At 37.0% G+C, this 13,761-nt stretch overlaps 1 protein-coding gene across 4 annotated transcripts in view; it reads right to left on the minus strand.

The window, feature by feature from the left end:
* Positions 1-3,334: 3,334 nt before the first annotated feature.
* The window catches only part of p120ctn (adherens junction protein p120), a 55,917-nt gene continuing 45,490 nt past the window's right edge, over positions 3,335-13,761 (minus strand). Inside the window, exons 13-20 of one of the 4 annotated variants that reach the window (XM_028169943.2) lie at positions 13,361-13,452; positions 12,375-12,541; positions 11,828-11,969; positions 11,091-11,263; positions 10,126-10,291; positions 9,234-9,362; positions 6,529-6,653; positions 3,335-4,535 (exon numbers count right to left, since the gene is read on the minus strand). In XM_028169943.2, the coding sequence (XP_028025744.2) occupies positions 4,407-4,535; positions 6,529-6,653; positions 9,234-9,362; positions 10,126-10,291; positions 11,091-11,263; positions 11,828-11,969; positions 12,375-12,541; positions 13,361-13,452 (1,123 nt within the window). In that variant the 3' untranslated portion in view covers positions 3,335-4,406. Of the gene's footprint in view, positions 4,536-6,528; positions 6,654-9,233; positions 9,363-10,125; positions 10,292-11,090; positions 11,264-11,827; positions 11,970-12,374; positions 12,563-13,360; positions 13,453-13,761 lie in introns of all 4 variants that reach the window. The other 3 variants (XM_028169942.2, XM_028169941.2, XM_028169944.2) reach the window with 3 other exon arrangements.

A 13,761-nucleotide genomic window follows, 5' to 3' on the forward strand; every position in this document is an offset into this window, starting at 1 on the left:
GTAGGCTTACCATAATAGGAGCTGATGGGATGTTAAAGGGGAAACCCCTGGATGCTGTATCTGTAAGATCCAACAGCGGATTATGTGGGCTAATTAAATATGATAATTGATTGAAGAAACTCGAAAAGCCTAGATTCGATTCAATGTCTTGTGAAGTAACATTTCGATAAAGTCTAATTTCTATCAGGCGTCTATAATCAAGGAGTGTATATATTAAATGTGGAATAATCGTCGTGTTATTCATGAACTAAAATACAGGCAATTCTCTACTGTTAGGAGTACTTATGTTTGAATAACATTATTGAATTATTTTATAAATAGTAAGAACGCTTGTAAAATGTATTTTTTTTTTAAATTACGCTATTCTTTTTGAAAAAATTTAGCAACAATTTTGTACCATACCCTCACTCCTATATTTGAATAGTTTCCTCTAACTGTTCTCATAAATTTCATTGCGTATTTTTAATAGAATCAAAACACCACTAACCCTTCAAAATGACTTTTCTCATACAACATGAAACAGAGCAATGAAATGTCTTTTTTACAGAAGTTTTTTTTTGCTTTACCTTTCCTATCGTGCAAGGACTCCTTAACTTAGTCTATGGTTAACCACAGACAATACAATATATCTACTTCAATTCACTAATCTAAAAAAACATAAAATTTGGAAAGAACTAGAGATCTTTATAGTATGAAATGGAAGTTTCCGATAAAATGATACAAAAAAAATATATATGCTACAAAAAATCCTATGCTACAGTGGTTACATAAAATTTATGAGACAACACAAAAACAATATAATAATTCCTAACTTTGTATATACTTATCTAGTTGATAAATAAGAAGTGATTAAATAATCATCTTAAATCTAAATACAAAAAGTCTTCATATAAAACGCTTCGGCCAACAACGAAAATCAATCGATCGCTTCATGGAAGCGACCTGGGTCCGGCAAGTTGCGATCTTGTACAAAACCTTTATAATATCATACAAAAAACTTACACGTACTTAAATCATTATAATGCACTGTTTTGAGGGTAATTTGTACAAGGATTATTCAGTCGATGTAAGCCCATTTCCAACTCTATGAAATGCATTCTTGTGCATGTAAGGTCACGCCGAGACTTACTCCTAAAACTAACCTAGATAAACGTGTCAAATAAATAAAACACTACCACTAAAATCATAATATGCGGAGGGAAACATTAAAAAAAAACATTAATAATATGGACTTTTAAAGCTACCGTCTTTCACGGATTCACAACTATTGTTAATTATATATGAGAGAAAACAAAAAAAAATATCACAATTTATTTAATTGTCTGTTGTTATTTGTTTGTTAATTTTCTAAAAATCTATAAACACTTCACGATGGGTCGTTGTGTGACGGGTAACGTCAGAGTCTATCAGCCATTGTACTAGGAAAGGACGACGTCGTTCACAAGATGAACACCCTAATTATACAATTAAATCACAACATCAAAACGAAATCATATCGGGCCCATATAACCGGCCAATCATAACAATCGATATAAAAATCTCGATACATAAAAATCATATCTCTTTCACGATTTATCGTATCGTGGCATATCAAATTCTACGGAATCGATATATCGTTTGTTCGATACCAAAGTATTGTGAACTAAAATCTATTATGGTGTTTTAGAGTACAACCCACTAAATTATACTTTTTTTATGAATATTGCGTTCAAGCAACTTCCGTTTGAAAATTGTCATGATAAGAACAAAAACGCGGTAAACGATTATGCATCTTAATGCTATAATTATATAAGACGGATATTCCTTATCTTATTAAGTTTATAAGGACAATAGAACCTATTTTTATATATTAAACCGTAAAAAGACGTGGAATGGATATAAAACATTACAAAAATTATATTTTATTATATTAAATCACTATTTAGGGTTGAATGGACTGAGAATGGAGAGTGTTTTTTCTGAATTTACAAATACATTATTTGAGTCGTCTATTATCAAAGGCGGCAATCTGTACATTTGGACAAAAAATTTTTATTGATATGTCAATACAGATTTATTTGAATATAATCGTCTCCTTCAAAGAATACGGTTCAAAACCTGCATTAAATAAAGGTTAATAGTTAACCTGTTATTTATCTAAGATGTCGTTCCGAAGAGTTTTGTGACTGCCAATGGAATACAAAGTCAATAATTCGTTTTTCTGATTTACCAATCATTGTCCAAAAGTCAGATTGCCGCCTTTGATAATAGTCGACTCATTTATCTTTGTTGATGTGAAGTTTTAATACAAATAATTTCTTATGAAACGCTTGAAAAGAAAAACTCAATTCAGGACTAAGCTTCGAATTCTAAACTTTAACTATGCCGTAAGACCGACACAAATGTTCTGGTCATTTAACTGTCCATTCAACCTAATAGAAACGTCAGCAAATTATTCCTCTATCGAACGATCCAAGAAATAATTTTCACGTTAGATATTTTTCTGTAAATAGTAGTTAACGTCATACAAATTAGACAATGCTACAATATTCAAATCGTGGTTATCTATAATGTATATTTTTTTTTTACATTACCAGTGCTCGATGCATTTTAATTGTAATCTTTAATCGTTACAATATCGATTGTATATAGCGTACCTGTGCCGGATCTAATTTAAGGAATCATTTATATACATGTATATAGTGTTTCAATTCATTCTTTGTTCGTTTCCCAATAAATGAATATTATTCAGTTTGCTGTTCAGAAGAAGAGTGAATTTCGATCTTTATCATTATTATCGAGTTTCTTTGATGGATCGCGTTTGTCAGCACCTCTCTATATACAACCGATATTTATTTATTAGAATGTATACATTGTTAATTTAATAAAAAAAAACACGATACATTTCGCAAATTCCAATACAAATATTAGCTTTTTCATTACGAACACTGAACCGTACGTACGTGGCAAAAAATATATATGGATAAAAAAAAAGACGTTTTACTTATTTAGACATAGATACGTCACAACAACTACAAAAAACTTTATTATTATTAGTATTATTATTATATTAATACAGAAGATGGCACAACTATATACACAAGGGAATTGACATGATAATATACAAAACGTAATTAATATATTAATGATGGCCGAATTCAAATGAAATACATTTCGGTATTTAGGCCTATAAACGTTTACATTAAAAAAAAAAATGTACAGTTACCGACACTAATCCAAAATAGAAATTAAATAATATTAATTTAATTTAAAAAATAAAAACAATACCTTCTTACACATTGAAAGTGTATAAATATGTTAATACTAAAAACAGAAATTGATGATTCCAGTATTATTTTTATATTTTTTTCATTTTCGAATTTTGTTGATAACTGTACACTGGAACGTTACATTCACATCTAAATTTCAACACTGAAGGAGCTACTTTTGTCTTTCTTAACATAAATACTCGTGCAGATAATGTCATCATACTACAGCTATTGACTTTGTAAGAATACTTTAAATTATACGTGAAACTTATTTGTTTAATGATGTAATTCTCACAAAGCCTAATAAATATATTATATTCGTTACGATTCATATTGATGATTATATTGGAAAATCTTAGATCGTGCAATATCTAATGTGGTGTTTTAATGTGAAAACAAATACAATCGGTCTAGTGCGCTACTCATATTGTATAAGACGTTTTAAAGTAAATATTTGCTTTCAATTTAAAATTATTTTTCCCTTTTCCTGGCAGATACTTGTTGCTGTTGTCAATTGACTTGTCAATAAAATTTAAATATATTAGGAACACAACAACACATAAAGGTGTGTACGAACATAGATCGGAAGTCTGTCGCGCGCGAATATTTGTAGGTTTGTGTATTGGTCGTTGATCGTGTCTGGACGTGTATACACACATACAAAAAGATAAATATTGAAACATCAGTTCGCTTCATTGAAATATATGGCTCTTTCAATGAGTTACGTGATCCTCGCCATAAGGATTATCATAATAATAAGCAACCGCTTTCATTTTAGTTTTGATATCAAATGAAGAGCGCCGCGTGTTTCGCTTGTGCCGTGTCCTGCAAATACCGCGTTTTTTATTTATTGCTTAGATGGGTGGACGAGCTCACAGCCCACCTGGTGTTAAGTGGTTACTGGAGCCCATAAACATTTACGACGCAAATTCGCCACCCACCTTGACATATAAGTTCTAAGAGGACTAACAACAGGTCCTACCACCAGTAAAGTGTTACTGCCGTGCGCCTGCCGCTCTATGTTTGGACACACCTTTACATCTCTATATAGATTCCTGCTGTCAGTGGCTTATCAATAAAATTTTGAATGAAACACAAAAATATTCTCTCGATTCCCTGATATGATCATCGCTGTGAATCGTCAGACGTCAGGTGTAGCTAGCGACTGCTGGGCGGCATTGGCATCTGAGCCTGCACGCCCTGCAGGTTCATTGGCCGGCCGTTCGGATTGCCCATGCCTATCCCCTCTTGGTAGTTGTTCGCATCCATCGGCGGCACGTCATCGTTCTGAGCAAAGCAAAAAAAAAAGAAAAAAATTACACAAAAAAAAAACATAGTGTTCGATCATTTTAATGGAAACTAGCGGCCCGCTCCACTCGAGTCTTTATCAAAAATTTCAACGATATTTGACGTTGTTTTATTTTTTTAAATAAAAAAAAACACTTATTGCGGCATAACTATAATAGTTAGACACAAAATGAACTTTTTGTTAATAATAATGTGTGTTCTACAATGTCGTAGTATTTTTTTTTTCTATCATCAATAGTTTTCGCTTTCGTTTTTTCAAAAGCATATTATATATGTCACTCGGGAATAGTGTAACTTCCAAACAGTGAAAGAATTTTTCAAATCGGTTGAGTAGTTTCAGAGCCTATTCAATATAAACAAACAAACAAACAAATCTTTCCTCTTTATAATATTATAGTATAGAGAACTAAATGTTCCTCTCGGTTTTAACAACTATACACTTATAATTCAGGAATATTACATTTTCCCGGAATATAGAAATGCTTGATTTGCATTCTCTGGTCCATTTATAGATCGTTGATGTTGAACGAAGCAGCGAAACAAACTGTCGTATTCATTATAGCTAATATACAAAGCGGTGCCCGGGTCACGATTATTGTCATAACAAAAACATCCTATCCAGATAAAAATTAAGTTGCTTCCAGAAAAAATATTTAAACATACAAACTTTCACTTATATTTATATATTACTATAGACATGATTCATCGTCATTTTTTTACACGTTATTAATATATTATGATTTTAAGAAAAGCATCACGTTTGTGTTTAATATGATCTTAAGCAAATGAATGAGGATACAGTTAATCGAAACAAACACGGCGCGAACACAGCACAAAAGCTTTCAGGAACAATTATTTTACAAAACCATATTCTGGAACCGTATTCTTGTTGGCAATATTAATCTCGAATTAGCCTGGGTGATAAATTACAATGCAATAAATTACTAAATGTATTTATACATGTGTATATAAAAGTGAAAACTACCCCGAAAAAAATGAAAATGTGTCGGATTCATTTTAAAGTGTTTAACATTATGTTATCGAAACGCAGAGTAGACCCAAATCATTTACACTACAGTTACAGTCGTACGAGCCAGTGTGGTTGAAGTAGAGAAGACTCCACGCTGCTTGCGAGTTTGCGATCTACAAAGCCGTATTGTATGTAGCATCGATGTATAGCGTTTTGGTAAATTGCTCAGATTGACCGCGTTGGGGTCGTTTTCATATTTGGGACCAAAAGAGAGTTATTTTTCTTTTTTCTTATTGCTTAGGTGAATGGACGAGCTCACAGCCCACCTGGTGTTAAGTGGTTACTAGAGCCCATAGACATCTACAACATAGATGCCGCTACCCACCTTGAGATATGAGTTCTGAGGTCTCAGTATAGTTACAAGACAAGTCATGGCCCGGCGGTGAGCGATCGTGCGGGATTAATAGCAAAATCGATCGACCGTGCTAAAAGTATCAAGACGGCTCGGTTTGGTTAGATGGGTGAGTAAAGGCTTCGTCAAACAAAACGCGTATTTAGCGCTGCGTTTTAACGTCGCTGTCTTTTCATGTCACACAAATTGACTAGATGAGTCCAACGCTCCTTGACGCAACGTAACATACGCCAAATCATAGTGCCTTTCGATAGCAGTGTGAAAATTTAAAAGTATTAAGATGTCAAGTGATTCAGATGCATAAGTATTTTCTAACTAATTCTATCAATTTTTCGGGCATTATCTAGTATTTTAATACACATTAACTCGGACGCTAAAATAAAATTTGTAAAAAATTACGTCAAAGCGTCCTAACGCCGCGACAGAGCGTTACGTAGTTATAGCGCTGGCGCTCTGTTTCACAGTTTATTACCAAAGTAGTACAACCAATCTCGGCGTCATAGCGCGCCGTCAGTTTAGCGTTCTGACGCGTGCTAAGTACGCGTTCTGTTTGACGAAGCCTTTAGATGGGTGAGTTAGAGTGGGGGTACCTCGCGATGCCTGCGGATGGTGCGGTCCTCGTATCTGGTGCCGCCGGTCGAGGCCATGGGCCGGCTGAGCGTGCTGTTGGCGTGCCCGGGCGAGTGCGGCGCGCCCGACGCGGCCCCCGGACCCGCTGCGCGCCCCACACACGTTACACACGACCGTCACACGATTAACGTACAATAACCAAACGTCACAATCTGACCGGGTATACCCAGTTCAATGAACTTTACGATATTCTCGCCTTAATTTTGTCAACTGCTAGTGTATGGGCGTGTGAGGAGTCGATACGAGTTGGTAACACCAACCGTACTTCTAGTGTAATTATACATTTCAATTCGTATATCGTCTTTTCGCATTAAAAGTGTAAAATTTCCAAAAATATTCAAAATTGAGTTAATATGCGGAATGATTTGACCATTATTTTTCTCATAAATACTGTCAAAAGAGTATAGTTTAGTTTTAGTTTTTTTCTTTTTTAGTTTACTTGTTTTGCCTACTATTAACAAAATTAATACATAATTTTATCCTACTTTAAAAGACGTAAGTGAATGTAAGTGGTAAAAAATAAAAAATCAACGTTGCAAAGATGATTCATATTAAAAATATCACATGTTAAACCTTTAAAACACTCTCCTGTAAAATTAGTAAGTTTTGAGATTATACAGTTTTAATGCGAGAAGACGAAATCAGAATAGTAATTGTTCCAGTGAAATTGCGATTTTCGACCTTATTGCCTTCAGCGAGGTGGCGTTCACTTTTTCTGGCGTCTGTGAGCTCCGATGACAACTTAATACCAGTTAGGCCTTAAGTTCGTCTCATCAATGATGCTCATAAAAAAATCATTTCATGCAATAATAGATTTTGACCATTAGACACCAAATTGCATTAATAGAAAACTATCTTTCTATATTTCAAACGTAAAAATATGATTGCTATATAGCATTTACTATAAAACAGTACGGTGCCATCAATCCTTCTGTCTCCTCACAACGGAATCCACCACTAGTATTGGCAATTTTTACAGCGACTCTAATACTCTAATAATATTTTTGAATAACTCAAAACCAATACTTTTCTTTATCTTTGGAATGGTTATTGTATGAAAAACTGTGTTATCAAATATATACATGGCTCGTTTCAATCTTGTCTCGTTTGAGATGTGTAATGTTATTTCAATTTATGTAATTCCATACTGACATTTTGGATTATAAAAAATGGAATGAAAATACATTAGAAACACTTCTTATTTTGTCATTATAGCAGGAGTCCAAGGAGCGAAGTTGTGTCAATTGTTTCATTTTGTAAACTTAATGTTTAAATGTGTAATAACGATGGTTCATCAGCCGTTCAAGATGTCTGTGATAGTGCACAAATGTGGGAGAATGAAATAAAAACACTGGAAGTGGTCTCTAGAGTTCTTCGTAAAAGTTCACTAAAGTTTCAGTAAATAACTAACATTTTATTGAGAATTTTACTATGAACTTTACTGAGAATTTCATTCCACCTCCATTCATTCTATCATCCCGATCAATTAGTCTCTATGATTCAATTTCAACTCATTTCGCCTCACATTATGATTTTTCACATGTACGCAAGACATCTAATTTGAATATAGTAAATATTTCGATACGAATTATTTAACAATTGACGATACATTCGATTGATTACGATTAAAAAGACAAGAATGAAACGGCTCAACGAACATTTATACACAATGCACACATTTATACACAACATATACACAAATGTACACGTAACATCGATATGTACATACACATTGAATATCATGAACAAAGCTGCAATTACGAGAGACTGAGTGTGTTAATATAACATTCAACGCAACAACAAAATGAGTTTATCTTTTAAAATTTATCTCTGAATTTCGATCGAATTGTATGTTTATTTATTAAATGAACCAGTAAGATACTCAATCGAACTTTGATCAGGAGCGGACGCTTTAAGCTCTGAGTCAATTAATCCTTTGACTGCCTTTTGGGTTACCGATGCTCTACGTGGCGCACGAAATAATTATTTTGGTTTTCGTCTTCGATCTTATTACTTAGGCACCAGAATATCTAGTAGACTCTGGGAAAGGCGAATTCTAAGATACTGAGAATGAATCTATTTCAAAGAGACCTACAAGACTAAAGCATACATTAACAAACATAAGAAGGCAAAGTTAGGCAATCTAGACGCTTAATTACAGAAATCAATATAATTACTTCAGGGCGCCGCGTATGACACCGGTGACCCACACAGCAGTCAAACGGTTAACGATAATGAAAACGCTAATTAGTGCGAGATCTCGCTGCAGGATTGGTGCGTTCATCGATTTTTTGCTTAAAACCAAATTTTTATGTTTATTTACAATTAGGAGAATATATATTTACTAGGGTGCCTATCAAAATTTGGCCGCCATTATTTTTAATTAAATTATTTTTAATTGATTTTTGGTAAAAAAATTCGTTTTTTTTTTTTTTATAAAATAACGTCTACATTTATATGAAGATTCTAAAAAAATTACAATCTAAACAGGTATGATTTTGTGAAATTTATACGTTTATAATGTATATTTCTTATTTATATGTCATATTGAAGCTAATTTTCTTCTTAGACTAAATTTCCTTATTATAAAAATGCAAGCTTCACTCATGAATATTCAGTTTTCGAGTTGATCGAATCTCTCGTACAGATGTAAGGCAACACTAACCGCTGCTGCCCGAGGACGACCTCTGCTGGGCGGCGCGCGCCGGCGTCAGGAAGTCGGCCTCGCGCCAGCCGTGCTTGCGGTACACCTCGCGCAGCTCCGCGTGGGACCACATCGTCATCAGAACTTGACCTGGAACAGCACGGGGACTTCAGCTCGGCCGGGACTTATTGTACGCATCTAAGTTTTTTTTATGATTGAAGGATTACTGGTGGCCCAGAGGTCTTTCCAGTTTCACCAGGACAAGAGGGCGAGCAAAAGCCCAGTCAGACGTATCTAAGTATCACGTAGGTTGGGTAGGGCAGGGATGTGCGAAGAACACTCACGTCGAATCTAAGTGAAGAGAATCTGTATTTATAGGCAAAGACAAAATTGTTAAATACCCACTCTCAACTTTGTCTATCTTTAAATATTTTTTTAAAGAATATATAAATATAGTGTGTCAGTTGTCGAATTTCAACAATTCAGCAATACTAATACATAATTATTCGCTTCGTATTTCGAATAACTCGTGCGTTGAAATAATTTTCGCACCTCCCTATTGAATTTGTCTTTGGTTCTTGATCATCATCCCTTGTCGTATAAACGGTGCTTTCAGGTACCTGAAGCACCGGTTCCCTTCCTCGCCGAACCCGTCGCTTGCGACGAAGGGCTCGGCGAGTAAATTAACACAGCCCAGTGAGTTTCTCGCCGGATCTTCTCAGTGGGTCGCGTTTCCGATCCAGTGGTAATTTGGTACCCAGCTGAGATTCAAACACCGGTGCATCGCTCAACACGAATGCACCGGACGTCTTATCCGTTAGGCCACGACGACTTAGGTCGTGGTTGACCACGACAAGAGGTCCTACCACCAGTAATGCGTTTACGGAGAGTCGTATAAGTTTTGGCTGGTGACCTGCGAACTTGAGGACCCTGGGCGTGTGCCGGTGGCGCTGCTTGGTGAGGTTGAGGAGCCGCTCCACGCCGCCCGCCTCCAGCAGCGACCGCGAGAACTCGCCACTCTTCTTTATCACTTCGTTGAGGGTCGCCAGCACGGCAGCTATTGTGTCGTCCGAAGTACCCTGGATTCGTGAAATTAAACTTTAATTTAACCTTTATTAGACGATCTTTACATTGGCGCTTGTGCAATAAATGTGTCAAATACTAGAGTGATTTTGTTTTAATTTCCGTACCATCAAGGATACTTACTTTTTGTTATATTTTGAATTTCAATATATTCATAAACGACCAATAAAAAAATGATTAGTTTTTAGAGACATATACTAAAAAAACCTGCTCTAGTAACAAGCCAAACTAAATACATATATAATTAATTATCTTTACTTTTTAATTAATTATTATTATTATATATCTTTCATTTCCCCTATGGGAAAAAGACACTAACTTAAGATATGAGAACGAAGTTCCGATATGCTCGCTATGCTATTTCTTTTTACTGGTGGTAGAACCTCTTATGAGTCCGCGCGGTCGGGTACCACCACCCTGCCTATTTCTGCCGTGAAGCAGTAATGCGTTTCGGTTTGAAGGGTGGGGCAGCCGTTGTAACTATACTTGAGACCTTAGAACTTATATCTCAAGGTGGGTGGCGCATTTACGTTGTGGATGTCTATGGGCTCCAATAAATACTTAACACCAGTTGGGCTGTGAGCTCGTCCACCGATCTAAGCAATAAAAAAAGGGGAGCGTCGTCTCTGTGTCGTCAATGATCCTTGATAGGTTTGCAAATTTTTAAACTGAGACTTGGATGCCTTTATATCATAAAAATTGTGTTAATCGATTCCTTTATATAAATATATATATATCACTGTATATTTAAATTAAAGACCCTATTATTAAGTCTTAAAGTCGCTATTCCCTCACCTGATCGTGCTGCTGGTTCCCGCTGGGCAGCTTCTGCACGAGGTCGCGCATCGCGTACTTTCCGATGAGCTCCTTGTTGCGTTGGTCGATGGCCAGGTTACGTAGAGCCGTGGCCACGGCGCACACCACGCGGTCCACTTCCATACGTAGCAGTTCCACCAGGATCGGTAACCCTGTCCGAATACATTTGTTACGACGATTAAAGATTTACGAAAAACTTGCGTTAAAATATTTTATGATCCAAACAAACTCCAAAGATGATGAAATTAATGATGTAAGAAATTTGTAAAATCACTTGCGGACCCGACAGACGTTTTCCTAATTGTAAATCCAAAAATTATATGGTTTGATTTGAGAATCTAAAACATTCTCAAATTCACTGGAACAAACACGAAAAATTTCATCAAAATCGGTCCAACCGTTTAGGAGTTCACTAACATACACACGAACAAAAGTATTACATATATTAAGATTTTTAAAGCATGGAATACTACTGACGCGCGTCACATCTTTTTTTATTTTTTTAATTGCCCTTGTAGGCAGACGAGCGTACGGCCCACCTGATGGTGAGTGGTTACCGTCGCCCATGGACTTCAGCAATGCTAAGGGCATAAGCCGAGCCGCTTCCTACCGTTACATAGACATTTCTAATGACATTTGGATTTTCGGCCCTATTCGACAACATTATGGCCCGCCAGCCTGGCGCCTGGCTGGACATCTCGGCGCGAGTCCTGTACCTTTTTCTTTCCTGACGGCGGCGCGTATGTCGATGGAGGGCTGCCAGTAGCAGGCGGCGAGGTTCTGCAGCGCGCCGGCCGCCGCCTCCAGCGTCTCCGGGTTGGAGCACGTCTGCAGCAGCGCCATGTACAGCGGGACCACCTGCAAGCACACGCTCACTCTCACTCTCTCTCGCAGGGACAGGACGTCGTACCGGCTTCGTGCCGCGAGCAAATCGGAACTTTGACCTCATATCTCAAGGTGCGTTATGTTAGTGTCTTTTTTTTCCTACCTAAGCTGATGGTCTAGAGAGACCATGTCACCATCACCGGGCTAGTAGGTGAGTTGCTAACACGAACCTTAGCAAGAGCCGAGCTTCGCAGAATCTACCACCGGATCGGAAACGCGACCCACTGAGAAGATCCGACGAAAAACTCAGTGGGCTGTGTCTGCGGGTTAATTTACTCGCCGAGCCATTCGTCACAAACGACGGGTTCGAGGTCGATGACCGGAATGAGTGTCTAATAGCCACTTGACGCCATTACCACAGTAAGGTGTGTCACATACCTCCGGAGACCAGAGCATCTCCGTTCCCTTGGGTACGGAGTAACCTAGCTGGGTGTTGTTCTCGACGGGCTGCGGTTCGGGCTCGGACTTCCCCAGTGGACTGGTCGAGTTCGACGACGAGGAACCTTCCTTTTTCTTTTTACTTCCTCCGAAACAGCCGAGGTTTTCTCCTTGCGGAAAACATAACACTAAATACGTGCAAGCTTTTGTGAGTTCTAGTTAAAATTAATACGATTAAGTTCTGTCATTCTTTCCAATAAAAAAGGACAATTAATATTACATTTGAAGTCGTCGTGGCCTAAAGGATAAAGCGTCCGTTACAATCGTATCGAGCAATGCTACTGTGCCAATGTTCGAATCCCACAGACTGGTACCAAGTGCTCTAAGAAATAGGTATTGAATATGTTTCCGCGAAAAAAAATAACAGTGAAAGAATATAATCGAATAATTTAAAAAAAACCCTAACAATTTTTTTTCGAAATTACTGGTGATAGGGGCTTGTAATGAGTACCAGTACCCTGACAATTTCCACTGAGAAACAACCATGCATTCCAGTTCAAGAGGTTAGGAAAGGCGTTATTACAAGTATTCTCAAAGTGATGTATGTCTCTGGGCTCCGATACAGGTACACTTAACAATAGATGGGCCGTGGGCTCGAACATCCAACTATGCAATAAAATAAAACAAAAACAGTGTTCATATCTAGTCTAATATATTTCGAAATAACTAGCGGTAGGCAGCGGCTTGGCTCTGCCCCTGGCATTGCTGAAGTCCATGGGCGACGGTAACCACTCACCATCAGGTGGGCCGTAAGGCAATCCCTACAAGGGCAATAAAAAAAAACTACACAAATTTTCACTTACATGTTACTAGTGTTGTGGTGTAAGTTTATCGATAAATGTAAAGCTGATGTTATTGATGACAGTTTTTGAAATCTGACCGACCGTGGTTTAAAGCAACCGATGGTGGAACAACAAGAACCTCACCTTTCGAAGCGCTGGCCTGTATTCTGGCTTGTCCCGACGACTGTGTGGGAGGTGCTCGAGTGTCGTACAGGGGGTCTTCGATTTCTTGACATCTTCGAAGCAGATTAACATTACAATTTAATAACGTTACGAAAATTTCATTGTGAAATTTTTTGGAAAGAAAGCGTGATCAGTTAGAGCCTCAGCGTTACTAAGCGAGAGCTGTTCTAAGTTCATTATTAGATCCGATTGTTGGCACTACGTTATTTCATTGTCATCAGAAATACATAAATTGTCAAGTTTATCGATAAAGAAATCATCAGAAGCTAGTGTTAATTTAATCGAGAGATTTTATTACATTTGAGATGGAAAAAAGTAACTATTAACTGATTTTCATGACAAAATTTATATAAAGGAGAAGG

This window comes from Bombyx mandarina, chromosome A1 (genome assembly GCF_030267445.1).
Source record: "Bombyx mandarina strain Sakado chromosome A1, ASM3026744v2".
NCBI lineage: Eukaryota > Metazoa > Arthropoda > Insecta > Lepidoptera > Bombycidae > Bombyx > Bombyx mandarina.